The following is a 15,503-nucleotide window of genomic DNA, read 5'->3' on the forward strand; positions in this document are numbered from 1 at the left end:
GGATTAAGGGTGTAGGTAATGAAAGCCCCACCCTGCACGTGAGTGGCACAAATCAATAGGTTTATAGCCTGTATGGAATATGATGGGATGGAAAGGAGGAAGGCTGGCTATTGCTGCTTGCTTCTTTGCTGCCTCCTGCCTGTCATGGCCTATTTCTCTTCTCTAATGTCCCTCTGCCATGCTACCCTGCCTCAGAGCCAGCTGACTACGGACTGAAACCTATACAGACTGTGAGCTGAAGAAACATTTCCTCCTTTCACTTTGGGTGTCCAGTACTTTGTCTTAGCAATGAGAAAAGTAACTGAAACACCCGTCCCGTGAATTTTATTTGTTTTCCATCCATTCTAGATCCCCAGGTTGATCATCTGAACAGTCTCTAACAGCATCCCCAAGTCTCTGCCCCTGGGTTCTTAGTTTATCTGCCAAACAAAACCTTTGCATGAATTGACTTCTTCTCTAAAATCTTCCTGTGTCCTCCTCCCTCTGACAATGGTTCTTGAGATCTCCCTTTCTGGACCCGGAAAGAGTCCTAAGTTCAGATGGGTCTCTACAGTGCTGCTGTAGCACAGCCATCGTGAATCCTCTGTACTTGCTTTTTTTCATCTTTTTTCTTTTTGGTTTTTTTCCAGTACCGGGAATTGAGCTCATGACCTTGCGCTTGCTAGGCGGGTGCTGTGCCACTGAGCTAAATCCCCAGCCCCTGAACTTGCTTTTAAAAGGTTGCCGCTGGCCCCATTACACTGTGAGATCACAAGTCCTGGAAAATGTACCACAGTACTGAACTGATATTTATTCATTAATATTTATTACTTACAAATAAAACTGTTGTGTATAACAAATGTCGATAAGTCAACTTGTTCAGGAACTGTACACGTCTTATTTTATACTAATATTTTAACATAACCAAAGCTTTTTCTTATTTCACTGCTCTTCAACTTTTCAAAGTACTTCAAATTTGCTAAATAGCAGCAGCCTTATGCCACCAGAAAGAGAAAAATAGGAGGATGTGAATAATAGATCAAGCGCATGATAAATTCCTGTATAAGCAGGAGCTGATTAAAATTCTTAATTTAAAATCTGGCTGATTTTCACAAAGAAGCACCAGTCAGTAAAAAATTCAGATAAGCCACATCAAGAAACTTTCCAGAAATATTCAAACCATAAGGGATATTAGTCAGATAGTGTGGAAAATCTTTCATAAAGGTAAATATATATTTACCATTCCATACAACCCATTTAAACCAAAAAGTCCATTCCTAGGTATATATACAAAAGAAAGAGATATATTTATACAAAATCTGTGCACGAATGTTCATACCAGCTTTATAATTGCCCCCAAAGGAAAACAATCCAAATGCCCCTTAATTTGCTAAAGGACAAACAAGCTGTGATACACTCACACAACATAATCCTACTCAGCAATAAAAGCAGAGGACTATGGGTACATGTACCAAGGAAGCTGGACTCAAAAGGCTATAGACTGCATCCATCCATTTATAGGACAACTTGGGAAAGACAACACTTAGGAACAGAAAAGAGACCAGTAGTTGCTGGGAGGGGCCAAGTACAAAGGGGGAGGGAACATTCTGGAAGGATGCTGATGATCACACAACAGTACACATTTGTTGGAACTCGTAAAACCATGTGCTTCTAAACAAAGGAATTTTACAAATGTAAATTATGCTTTAATAATTAAAAAAAAAGGACTGGGGAGGTAGCTCAGTGGCACAAGCACCTGCCTGGCAAGCACAAGGTCCTGAGTTCAATTCCTGGTACCAAAAAAGAAAGAAAGAAAGAAAGAAAGAAAGAAAGAAAGAAAGAAAGATAGTTTTTTTTTTTTTTTTTTTTTTTTTTAAAAAAAAAAAGGACTACTAGCCACAAACTCAGTCTAAAGGCCCAGTGGCAACTAGAATTTGACTTGACATGTGCTGAGTCATATTTCAATATCTCATGGTTTTAGTCACAAAAAATAAAATAAATTTGTTGTAAAATATTGAATTAACATATTAAAGTGAAATGCTTCATTCATTTTTGACCTCTAAGATTCTTTAAGATTATGAAGAACAATATTTTCCATTGTGGGTGGGGGACTTGAATTAAGCCAAGAGCCTTAAGAATATTCATTTTTTCAGTATTTCCACTTCTATGTATTTATCTTAAATTGTTAATTGATCTTATAAAGATATTTACTGTAAGGACGCTCACCCTAGTAATGTTTATAGATGTGAAATACTGGGAATGGAAGCAATTTTTATGCTAAACGAAGGTAATGCCTATAAAATTTATATGAATTGAAATATTTTCAGATATAAGTTTATAGTATTATACAGGTGATAATGAGTTGTAGCTCTGAAGTAAAAATAGGAAACGTATTTCCATGAAAATAGAAAACTCCGTTTCCATATTCTTGTTTCAAAACCTAGGCCAGTTGGGTGGCCTTGGACATGTTACTCTCTGTCTACTTTTCTGTTAAGCAAATGTAAATCACCCTCAAATTATTTCTATAAAATCCTAAATGATACTTTATGTGGAAAATTCTCTTATGTTTCAAGACACATTATGTTCTGACTGAGGATTAGCTTTTACCACTAGGCTTGATATGATTATTATATGTATTGATCTAAAACAATATTTATGGAGTATTGTTACGTGAACAAAAGCAGGCTACCAGACGTCACACTGACAGGCCCTATACATGCAAATATTACGTACATACTCACAGAGGGCTGAAATTTACTTTAAGAAAAGGCTTACAATGATTATTGTGATGAGACACAGATATGTTCTTGTGACAGCTAGGCTGGACTGTCCAGTTGATGGACTTGGGCACCAACTCAGGATTAGTACAGCACACTTCTGGTGGGTCACAGAGGAGTGATCTTGAGGTCAGTACGTGGTCCTGGCCCCTTCCTCTTTGGCGGTTTCCGTGTTCTGCTTCTGGCTACCATGTGCCAAATATCTTTACTCTGGCATGCCCTTCAGCCATGGGTGGAGTTGGTTATTACGTTCCAGTGAGAGCAAAGCTAACACATTCCCATTCCTTTTTGCAGTGCTGGGGATCACATTTAGGGCTTTGTGCATGCCAGGAAAGCACTCTAGCACTAAGCTATATCCCCAGCCCTAAATTTTCAAATTTTGAACCTTATATACAGATTTACTTTTTGCTTCTTTCTTTAACCAACACAATAAAAGTCAACCTTGTTTTTGTCACAAGACTTAGGTCATTGTGAGTTTATTTTCCTAATTTTAGTCCTAATTTTATATTTTTTTCTGCAGAAAGTTTTAATAATATTGTGGTGTCCCTGACTGATCTGAAGGCTTCAATACACGTTCTAGGATGGTGTCCCCTGCGGGAATGTATCTGAGAGAAGAGGTGTGAAATGGTGGTGAGTGGTTTCTCTTTATAGTAGAAAATGTCTATAATGTATACAATCAACCAGGTATGTATCAGAAATAAATTTTAATGTATTATTGCTTATTATTTCCTTAACTAATGGCTGAATGAATCATATAATTTTGAGATGCAGTCATGAACTTTATATTAATTCACACAAATGAAATGAAATTGTTTTTTGTCTACATTCAAAACTGAAAGATGCATTATAAAAGATCTATTAAAAATTGGGAAAATGTCTGGCTTTTATTTTTCATGTAGTATATTATGATTCATAAATAGTGTAGAAAAATAAATAGTGAATATATGAGCATGCAAATAAGAAAAATGACATATGGCAAAGTAATAACAGAATGAACTAGTATCATTATCCTAAAAAATGTTAATGCCTGTTGGAATTTTAAAAACTAAATTAAACAAATGAGAACAGAGTATAGCATATGAATACTGATTTACTTCACATATTTTTCATAGATGTTTAAAGTTTAGATTAAGGGACAATGCCTAAAATATGAATATACAATATCTAGTTCCACTAACTATTCCAATATCTAAACACTAATAGAGCTCTTTTGACATGGTCCTATATAACATATTACAATTCATCAACTCTGTAAAAAAGATTTCCATGATAGAAAAGCAACTGAACCTTAAATACATTGCCAGAATTATCCATACATAACATTCAAAAAGACTCACAGCGATTATCACAAGGACCATGGTAACTACCATCATATCTGTCTGGCAAGAAACCGCAGGATTATTTTGCTGTTGCTATGGCACTAATGTGTGCAACCTTTTATACGATAATATTTTTGCCACATGTGCTATGCATGAAACAATCTTCATACATTTGAAATTTACTAAATATTCTATGGGGCTGTTCTAATCTGAATGAAAGGAGACAGAACTCTCTCTATTGTCGCAGGAAGGAATTTGTGTGAAGCACAAAAAACTCTGCCAGTGACCTGTTAATTCCAACAATCACCCTACATGGTAACCATCACTGTGTCAAGTTTTTAGGTAAGAAGAAGAATTGTACTAACTCTACCTAGTCATTATGTGGATGAGCTTGGCTTCAACTCCAGGGTTTCCAGCAGCTAAACGTTAACTCTCTTTCCATCCCCCATCTGATTAAATTTCAGCTCATCTTCACCTCGATTCCTGTAATCTATCAAGGAGTTGATGTATAGATCAGTGCATTTGCTCCTCTGGATCACTGTGAATTCTCTTAGAATTTTCCCATCTATATAATTTCTTTTGCAATCACCACAAGAATTAACTATGGATTTCCACCTGTAATTGTTTGTTCTGACTATGACCTATGTAGAGTTTTGGACTGTCATCACTGCTTACAACTTTTACTCAGCAAATGCATCTATTAAGTAGTGTGTTCTTTGTGGGCTGGTCCAGGTTAATGAAAAATTGCTTATCCTGAGTATAAAATAAAGTATCTTTCCAAACTATACCTGCCATTACTGTCTTTCTCTTGTTGGTAAGAAGGAATTTCCTTTGGTTCAATTGATCAAGATCACACCAGCCAAAGAGAAAATAACACCCAGGTTTAGATGGAAAACAATTCTCAAAAACCATTTCATATACTTGTTTCTACCAACTTGAGCTTTTGAAGTTATCTCAGATTAGCCACGAGTAGCTCTAGTGGCTTGCTACGGCTGTCTTCATAGAAGTACTTGGTTATTAATTCTTTTTAGGTCTATTTGAAATATTCCACTATCTATAAAATTCTTTTCACCCATATATTTATTTTTGAATATATTTGTTCTCCTGACAAATAAAGGGCCTCTTTCCTTAGATTTTCCAAGTGGCATCAATTCAAATCAATAGTACGCACATTAATTCCCATATGCTGACCAGTGCTGACCCTTGGCTACCTGCATCAGGCGTGAAAGGAGAACAAGTCTGGGCAGGAGAGCGAGAGGACAGAGTCCTGCATGTTTGGCCATGGGCATGATGCAACTTCACCCAAAGGAACCATTTAAGGATGGCCAGAGAATACGTTACCCCTCAGAATTAGGGACAAGAGAAATCTCACTGGAGGGAACAGGAAAGCACCAGAGGAGGGGTCAGCATGTTCTCTGAGGTCCGGGAGGGCTGGGTTCTAGGCACATGCTGGTTAGAAGTCCATTTCTACAGTGAATCACGGGAATGGTAAGATAACTGCTCTGGTCAGAATCAGCACCTGACCAAAACCAGCTATGCCGAAAGATACCTGAGTAGCCAGAATGTCACGATTCGGCTTTATTGACCTCTGATCTACATCACCGTACCATTCACCTGGAGCCTTTCAGTATCCTTGGAGATTATGTCGTTTGTGGTCAGTTTATTCTCCATTCTGAACACGTTCCTTCCTTAAACTCTTTCATGGCTTCCAGTTTCTCAAAGGGTGAAAAATCAGCTGTGTAAGCTCATATGAGTGACTCCTCAAGAATTTTGAGCCAAAATGACAGAGAATACCTCTGTATTTGGTTACGTCCCATTCGTATTTGATCTCTAGTGATATGACTAGTAACAAACCTTACCATTTTTCAACTAGGGTGCTTTATATATTGTAGACATCAAAATTTTAGTAATCTGGAAATTCTCAGTCTCATACTTGTTGGCGTTATCAAGATTTCTGTTTTAATTTGTCACTATTACAGCATTTTTTATGTAACTCGTTTTGAACTAAATTTTATAATTTGGAATATTTTTGTTACCACATTTTACTATAGGTTATTCCAATTCTATATATAAATGGCTTCCCACCAGGCATGGTGGTACATGCCTGTAATCCCAGCATTCCCGAGGTCGAGGCAGGAGGATCACAGTGGGTTTGAGGCCAGCATGGACTAGTTAGCGAGCTCAAGGACAGCCTGAATTATTAGCGAGACCCTGCCTCAAAAAACTGGCTTCCATTCTTTAGGTCAATTCATTCTTCTCTTGACTTTCTTCACTTGAGAGCTGCGGGCACTGCTGCATTACACAATTGGTAACAATTTTCTGGTAACTTTTTATGAACAGTATAATTTCTGGCTTCTGACTTAGCTGATATTTTGCGGAAATCTTAATATTTAAATGACCTTTCGGGTGGGACTAGAGCTCTTACTGTCACAAACTTACTCCTTACAAACTCTGATGACATTACCCCATCTACCATAAATGCAGTCATGTAGACCTCACATCTAATGCTATGGAGGGAGAAGTCCGAGGCCAGCATGGTCTTGGGTAGGTAACTTACTTTCCTGACTAGGTGTTTGCATGGTTCCATGCTCATACTATGCTGGATGATACCCTCAGAAACCCAATGGTTTCTAACAACAAATAACTATTTTTCCTACTAAGTGTTTTATAATTTGGAATATTCTTGTTACCACATTTTACTATTGGTGGATGGGTTCTATGGTTTTTCTCAGGCTACAGCTTGGTTGAAGGCCTGCTTCCCGTGTCTCCCCACTGTGGTCTAGGCTGAGGGACACCATTGTTTGGAGCATAGGCTTCTCCTGCAAGAAGCCACAGGATCAGTACTGCTCTGACTGATGAGTCAGTTCTGTTCCCGTGCTATCGATCATGCAACTGAAGTGCAAAGAGCACTGTGCTGAAGGGAAGAAGCAGTTAGCAACTGGGAACAATGCTACTGTCCACCACAGGGTTTCTCGGGTTCTTTCTTCTGTTGAAATCCAAAAACTTCAAAGATAAATATCTTAATTTCTGCTATATATTTCAATTTTACACTGTCTGGCTAGTCCCTCAAATTAAAGATTCAAATGTTTATTTGGCAGAGGAGTTTCCTTAAAGTGTATCTCTAGGTGTTGCTATGACCCCTCTTGTTTTCTTGAGAACATACAGTGATTCACGTGCTAGGTTCCTCTGGTGTGTCCTCTGAACCTATTGCCTTTCCTCAGGTCAATTTCAATCTCTTCTTTTACTACAAAGCCTGTCGTGAATGGAAGTGCTTGGATTCTCTTCAGAGTGGAATTTTTTCTTTACAATTTTTAGTGTTGGTTTTACTATTTCCTTGGCATTATTGGTTTTCTTACATTAGTTTAATTGTACCAGTTATTTTTCACCTTTCACTTCACTTGATTTCTGTAATTTCCTTGACTCTGAAAAGGAGATGCTATTTATAATAAATATGATCAAATTTCTTACAGTTAATCTTTGAAATAGATACACTTTCTGTCTCTCCTGTGTCACAAAATCATTTGAAGGGATTTAAGTTCTTATCTTGATTATTCATGCTTAAAGTAGGATAGATTTGCTCAGTTTATTTTCCTGAAATGAGTGAAAGAGGATTTGTCAATGACCTTGTAACTATCTTCATGAATAGCGAGGAAATCCTACACATAGATTCTGAGCGGAAGAGTTGGATGACATAGCTTTCAATCATCATTTTGAGAATCTATCATCTTCAGTAGAATGTGAAAGGAAGTTGAGGTTATGGGCATTTCCAGGAAGACAGCTTTATTTCTATACAATTTTATCCCTATGTTGTTGAACTATTAAAAATCAGCTGATCTGTACAGCCTAACTTCCACTGCAGAAGGATGGGTGCAGTCCTTGGAGGCAACTATTTTTTGTTTACTTATACTTTATTTTTTATTTGTAGTTTTGAATAAAAGTAACTGCACAGCTAGTTTTGAAGTACTCATTCATTTTAGAAAAGATTTATTCCTCTAATATGAGCCCAGGTTGATAAGAAGCCTCATCAGAGGAAAGCTTCTTACCTGAAGCCCTTGGTGGGTATTAGCCTGTCTTCTAAATCTGTCTCAAAATGGTATTAGTACAAGGTGTTGAAACCCACTCTAAGTGGAATGCACTCTCTTAGAGCTTCCTCCTGTGTCTCATTGTCACTTGAATTGTTTGTATGACTCTAGGACTTTAGCTACTCCTGTATGCTCCTTTAGTGGTAAACAAAAGTTACTTGTCTTTTGTGAGAATTCCTTCAAAGTAGGCTTGCTGTATAGTATATCTAGTAGAAATCCCCAGCATTATACATTATCTAGCTCTCATTCTTGGTGACACAGCTATTAAGGTATTTATACTCTCTGATACAAGTGCCTAATGAATGTAAAAATGTAAATGGCTTCATCTGCATTTTCTAGAAGGAGAGTTAGACTTGTTTCTTGGACTCCCAAAGTTTATGATAGTTTATGTTCCTGGAAATATACTACAGGCAGAAACACTGAAGATCTCCTCTAGAGTGCATGAGTCCTTGAAGGAGCCAACAGACGCGTTTGTCTGAAGAGGTGGTGTGACCCACGATGAGCGGGCTTCCCAGGTTCTCGGGTGTGTGGGAACTTTGTAGATCCTGCACAAGAGAAGCACTTTCACACAGCTGCCATGAAGGAGCTCAGGGCTAAGGTCCTACCGGGGTACGGCTGCAGGTGTGCCAAGGAAAGCCGGACCTGGTGTGTGAAGGTGCAGAAGCTACCACAAACCAACATTCCCACGCCTCATTTCGCGAGAAAAATAAACCAGCGCTTTCAGAAATGTCATGCGAATTGGAAGAAAGGAGTACAGGAAGTTAAATTACCCCAGGGGAATTTTCTGCAGGGGACTTTGGTTAATCCAAGCACATCAATTTGCTAATCTCAGGAAGAAGCATAACCAAGACCTTCGAAAGAAGTTTAAGAAAACTGAATAATATTTTAAAACTGTAAATATTCTTAGTTATATAATTATTTGTGAATAATTAGACATTTCATATATAAACATAGAGAAATGGAGAGGAGGGAGGGTGGGGGAGTTACAAAGGGAAAGAAAGGCAAGGTTGAGGAAGGTAGATAAAGTCTTGGTCCTCTACCTGAGCTGTTTCCTTAGGTTTAAGCATTGCTCTGATTGTCTATCATCTATCTATCTATCTATCTATCTATCTATCTATCTATCTATCTATCTATCATCTATATAGCTCTCTAGCTCTGTCTACCTTTCTCTCTCTCTCTCCCTCTCTCTCTCCCTCTCTCTCTGCCTGTCTCTGTCTCTCTCAACCTCTTATCCATGTACTCCTTTCTGTCATACTAGAAATAAACACCTCATGGTATTTTGAGTAGCTTCCTATCTATAGATAGATACGTAGATAGATACACACACACAGTGGTACCTCAGTTCATGAACACTTTAGCTTGTAAACAATTTGGTTCACAAAAAAAAGTTTGGCAACATTTTCTTTTTTGTTGGCAAACTATATCAGGTGACAAGCATGACCATGTCCATCTGTCCCACACAAACACAAGCATGGCTATGTTTCCCAAGCAAACTCAGTTTGTGAACTGAGGCACAATGTATAGGCATATATATTTTTTTATTTAAAAAAACTTTTCAATGTATTGGAAAACTTTCCTCACCTTGGTTTACTTTCTTCACTTTAACTTTAAAAGAGTAATAATAATTATTATTAAAAATGTCAAAGGCACTAAATGCTTAAGTGTTTTACTATTATTTTACTGAACTCTCATAAAGACCAATTTATGAAAGAAAAATAGAATCACTGAGCATTTCAGTTTACCTAAAGTCAAAATTTCCAGAACTCCCAGCCAGTCCACCTCCAGGACCTATGAGCAGAAACATCATACTGGAATATACTGAATCCCTTTATAGGAATGCGGCAGCACTGCTTCAGTAATTCACTCCAGATGTATTTAGTCTCTTCATGATTTTACATGATTAATGGGTGTAATAAAGTTACTGGTAACTTGAACATTTAGTGGACACTGGGATAAGAGGGACCAACTTCCATGGATGATTCTTTTCATAAAAATTAAGTGTTATAAATTTTCAAATTTACATAACTTTCAGAAAAATCGTGACTTTTCCTCATAAACTATGGTAATTAACCATATGACGAACTCCCTATAATTAAAGGATAAATTGCTGGCATAAAAATAAAGCAGGCTTGAATGCTATAATTACTCAGTAGCTTACAGTTTATCAGACATGTACTTTGAACTGCGGGGTCATGTAAGTACACAACTTCTAGAAGAAACCCTTTGCTTTCTCCACACAACCTGACAGCAAGAAAAAAACAGCTTGGTATAACAATGCTAAAACCACTGACCATGCCTGGGGGCCAGGCTTTAAGTAATTCTTCCTTTGTTTCATTACCTTATGTACCAATGTGAATTACAGTCAAAGCAATTTATTTAATTTACATAATCCTTATGACAAGGACAGTAGTAAAAGCTATCGTAGGCTACTCTTATGTGATGATCTTCCTCTCTTTCTAGCTGATAAGCACAAGTAAATGCTGCAGTGCAGTTGCAGGGAAACCTGATATATATTCCTCCTATATTCCTAGCATCTCAAGTTCTGATATACCTGTGGTCTGTGTGTGTCTGTGTGCATGCGTGTGTGTTTGTGTGTGTGTGTGCGTGTGTGTCTGTGTGTGTGCATATGTGTGCATGCACGTGTGTGTCTGTGTGTGTGTGCACGTGCATGTGTGTCTCTGTGTGCACACGCATGTGTCTGTGTGTACATGCATGTGTGTGTGTGCACGCATGTGAGTCCGTGTGTCCGTGTGTGTGCGTGTGCACGTGTAGCTGTGTGTGTGTGTGCGCACGTGCGTGTATGGGAAGACCCCATGCGGAAAGCGTCCTTTCTGGCGACAGGAATGGGCCCATCAGAGAGGGGATCCACACACTCCACTAAGTGAAAGTCAGTCAGCTTCGAACCATCTTCATTCCCCAACTACTGGAGTAAAAGCAAAGCATGTGCATCTGACGTGAAAAGTAGTAACAAAACTAATGAAAGAAAGAAGTTCAGAAATGCTTATCTCCAGCAATTTATTGATTCTAACAGAATTGTTTCCTTCAACCATTTAGTATTTTAAAACTCACTGTAAGTAAAAACGAATGAGCATAAAATCCATAGGAATGTTAACACCATCTAATACAGGGAATAATGTGACAGTATGTAGAAGTAGTAGGCAACACCGGGAGCTAATAAAAAACTATACTGCAAATACACATGCTAAACAGCAGAAGACTGGTTATTATCCCAGTAAGTTTCAGAGACACAAACAGAACAGACTCCAACTGTCACCCTATTTTCTTCAAAATATGTTTAAGATCTTTTCCTTTATCCCATTGCTTTCTATCTTTACTAAGTTAAACAAGATCTAATTTTATATACATTACTCAGTTCTTAAGACACGTACTTTTTCACATTAGGTATGTGACTATAGATGCTAGGAATATAGCAATTTTTCTCTGTTGCTTATCAATGATGTGAACTTTTGAAAATAAACACTTGGAAATTCAATTTCTTAAGTGTACATGGGTGTTATGGTTTGTGCCTGGGTGTCCCCCCAAAGCCTCATGTGGCCATGGGGCAGGCTTTTAGAGTTTGATTGATTATGGGTGTGAAAGCTACACCCGCCCTGGGGTGGATAGTTTGCATATGTAAGGGAGAGGAAGAGGGTGCTTCTGGCCATTTCCTCCCTTTTGGTGTTTGTTGCTTTGCTGTGTTCTGTCACCATGAGCTGTAGCCCTCTGCTGTGTGCCACTCTGCCTTGTAATCTGCCAAGTATGGACTGAAACCTCCACAAACTGTAAGCAAAATAAACCTTTCCTTCCTTAATTTTGGGCATCAGGTATTTTGTCCCAGCAACGAGAGAAAAGTAACCAAGACAATGGGGAAATGTACTGTAATAGGATACTAGCTAAGCTCCTAGAGAAGAGAAATTTAAATAAACAAATGACTCAGAAGAGAAAGCCATTCACTCCTTTTTTGGAACCATCTATGTGGAGTGGGTATGTGGACTCTGCTCTAAGAGTTTTTATCTAGTCACTCAGACTGGCAGGGTAGACCTGTCCTCAGAGAAGGGACTCCAAGGCGGTCCCAGGCACTAGCTCGTCCACGTGGAGAATGAGGGCAGAGGAGGCCCACCCTAGAGTCTAAGGAAGCACACCAGAGGCTGAGCTTACCCCTTCTGCTCATGTTCCATTGTTCTAAATTTGGTCACTGGTCACACCTAAAAGTGAGGGAAAATGCAGAGTACAGACTACAGCTGGGCAGCTGGACTGGCGTAGCTAGAATTGAGGGAGAGGACTCAGAATGAAGGAGGGAACATGAAATATTGCTGGGCTATGAGCACGCTTTGCCGCTATACTAAGACCCAGCTTTAAAAATTGTGATGAGGCCGGAGAATATATTTGTAGAGCTTTTGTGGAACTTACGGAAACCACCAGCACAGTATCTGACATAGACCTATGATTATTAAATGGTAACTATTGTTAGTATTAGAATCATCATTATATAAGTAATTAGCATCTCTAGCCTCACTTAAATGCTTGAATTTTGCCCCTTAGAATCATGGAGAAGGGATTGTTCAGCTCTTCTGGAATCGCTTCAGTTCAAGGGAAAAGTCACTCTTAAGAGAGTTACTGCACTGAGAAAGCTGTCCTTTCTTCTTCCCATCTTCCTAAACCTACGTTCCTCTCTTTCGGCCTGTTGGTGCTCTCCAAGCCCTACAGAATAGTTCTCATTCGTCCATCTTCCAGCAGCCTTTCAGACACTTACAGAAAGCTACGGCTTCCCCCATGGATTTTCATGGATTTTCTTCTTCTCCAGGCTAATCATCTTTTGTTCCTCCAACAGTCTCTCAGAGCCCACAATTTTGAATCCTTTCACCATCCTGGACACACTCATTCACTCGTTTAAATATACCACGTGCTGGCTATTCTATCTCATCAGTCTCCATCCGGGAAGTCCGCTGCCAAGGGCAGGACACAGTGCTCCAAGTTATTCTGACCAGAAATGACAGCACCACCGATCTTTGACCCTCTCATTCAGGAGATCAATTTCCCTAAATTGGACTTAAGATCATAGAAACTATTTTGGCAGCTACTCATGCTGTTGATGAATGCTCAGCTGTGATCTGTGTACCCACTGAGCCTTTTCCATGTGTGCAGGTAAGCTAACTGTACCCTAACCTACACATGAATTTCTCTTGTATTTAAATACAAAGTGTTTCCTTCCTTTCTAGCAAATTAATTGTAGCTTTGCATTCTCAAGAACTTTTATTCTTTCATCCGATTATGCCTCACAGGTTCCCCGCCTCTACACACCTGATTAGCACATCACTAAGCTCCTTAATTAAAACACTGATTAAAATGTAGAGGTGGACAGAGCTGAGGAAAACCCACTAGCAACCCTCTGGGAAATCATTTAACTAGCTATAAATGCACGCAACTGCATCACTATTATGAAACAGAAATATCCTATCGGTTTTACAAAACTCTCCAGAATAGTTTTTGTTAATTCTCTGGCTTGTGCTCACTGCCATGCTAGCACAGGCCGTGGCCCTTTGCTCAAAGTGCGCATGGTCTGGGTACATCCCGCCCAACCCGCCCCTCATGCCTCCTCCACCAGGAGAGGATGCCTGCCGTATTCCTGCTGCCAGGCCTTCCTACACTGAGGTTCACTAAATATTTACTGAACCCTGACTGTGTGCCGGGTATTGCGTGAAGCACTTTATTATAGACATGATGTGTGGAAGAAATGCAGTGTTTTATGAAAACAGTGCTTGTATTTTCAGGCGGGAGCATCTTATTGCTTTGTCTGTGTGTGAAAGTGGTGTACCGAGCTTCGTGTAGGGAAGTGGTGCCAAAGTACTGCACGGATTCCGTGCACAGAACTCAGCTTTCGGACTGAGGGATGCAGACAAATACTTTAAACACAATACACATTTTTCTAAGATAATCTATTCACTGGCTAAAGTCTTGCTGAATAGCACATCAAACTGTGAGGTTAAGGAGATCATCCGTAGGTGTTCAGACACTCTCCTAATACATGTGCAGAAATAACGATTAATTTGCTCTAGATAACGACATGTGAGAATTTAAACTAGGAATCACCTGTACAGATGTTACCTTTTCCAAAGGACTTTCTACTCGAGGAATGCTGATCATCGGCATCTGGGCTAGATTATCCATGTGTACGTGTTCATTTTCTGGCTGTCTTCCTTTGAAATTATTTACCACACACACGACCTAAAATTTCAAAATCAATTACAGGTAAGTAAAACCATAAATGCTGTTTCGATCACCCTTTTGATTAGTTTAATATATTTAGATATAGTAGATATAGTAATAAAGTATTAAAATTACTTAGGAATTACATGTATAAACTTTGCATTTAGATTTATTTCATATAAATTTTAATAGCTACTCCAATGCAGAGAGGCTCAAAATTCATCAATTAGTATGTAGCTTAATTAACAATGACAAATTCATCATTCCAAAATTTTCATTAAAGTATAGTCAATTCTCAAATCAACCCAAAAATAACACCATAACCTTATAAAAATTCATAGCAAGCTAACCTTTCCCTAATGTGGCTAACCTACAACTTAATTTAAATGCTAATTACTTTCCACTGCTTCAAGATTATTACATTCATGATAAACCTTTTACAATTGGCACTCTAATTCAGTAACACCCCTTTAATTAATCTAGTTTATTGTCTATCATTGCGCCACACATATAGTTGGCATTTCAATAATACCTTACTGGGGCCTGCTACTTAAATAGATGACCCTTTGTATAAAGGAAACTTACCCTTGCTTCAATTGATTATATTCCAGAGGTGAGAGAATTTGAGTAATCCAGAGTTTCTCATACTAGGTCCATAAAAATAGTTTTAGCACTGTGAAAAATGCTAATTCCTGTGCCCTCTTCTAGAACTTTCATACGGCAGGTTAAGGATGGACCTAGGAGTTGGTACTATTAAATACATTCTAGTTTTCTGATACAAATGGATGATGTTTAAGAAATGATAAATTAAACAACACAGGAACATTATTTGCTATTGTTTGTTTATATTAAACTAGTGGGCAAGATGTGGAGTTGTCTTTCTATAAATTTCATATATTATGTTTATTTATTTACTTTTTGGTACCAGGAATCGAACTCACGACCTCATCCTTGTCAGGCAGGCGCTGTGCTGCTGAGCTACATCCCCAGCCCAAATTTCATGTATTATGAACCTGAACACAGAATTTACTTGTAGTTACAACCTAATATTCATTTTTTAAAAAAAAATTATCCATAATAATATTTACACAAAATATTAATTCTTCATTACAAAGCCTTTCTTTAGGAGGACCTATTAC

General features: G+C 38.4%; 1 protein-coding gene across 1 annotated transcript in view; it reads right to left on the bottom strand.

Annotated features, from left to right (window-relative positions):
* Positions 1–15,503, bottom strand: part of LOC102020949 (lipid phosphate phosphatase-related protein type 5) — a gene marked incomplete in the record, with an annotated part of 118,316 nt that overhangs the window by 13,786 nt on the left and 89,027 nt on the right. The window contains 1 exon segment of the mRNA XM_013516396.1: positions 14,263–14,382. Coding sequence (XP_013371850.1) covers positions 14,263–14,382 — 120 coding nt within the window.

Source organism: Chinchilla lanigera, unplaced genomic scaffold, assembly GCF_000276665.1.
Source record: "Chinchilla lanigera isolate Chin_1 unplaced genomic scaffold, ChiLan1.0 scaffold00034, whole genome shotgun sequence".
NCBI lineage: Eukaryota > Metazoa > Chordata > Mammalia > Rodentia > Chinchillidae > Chinchilla > Chinchilla lanigera.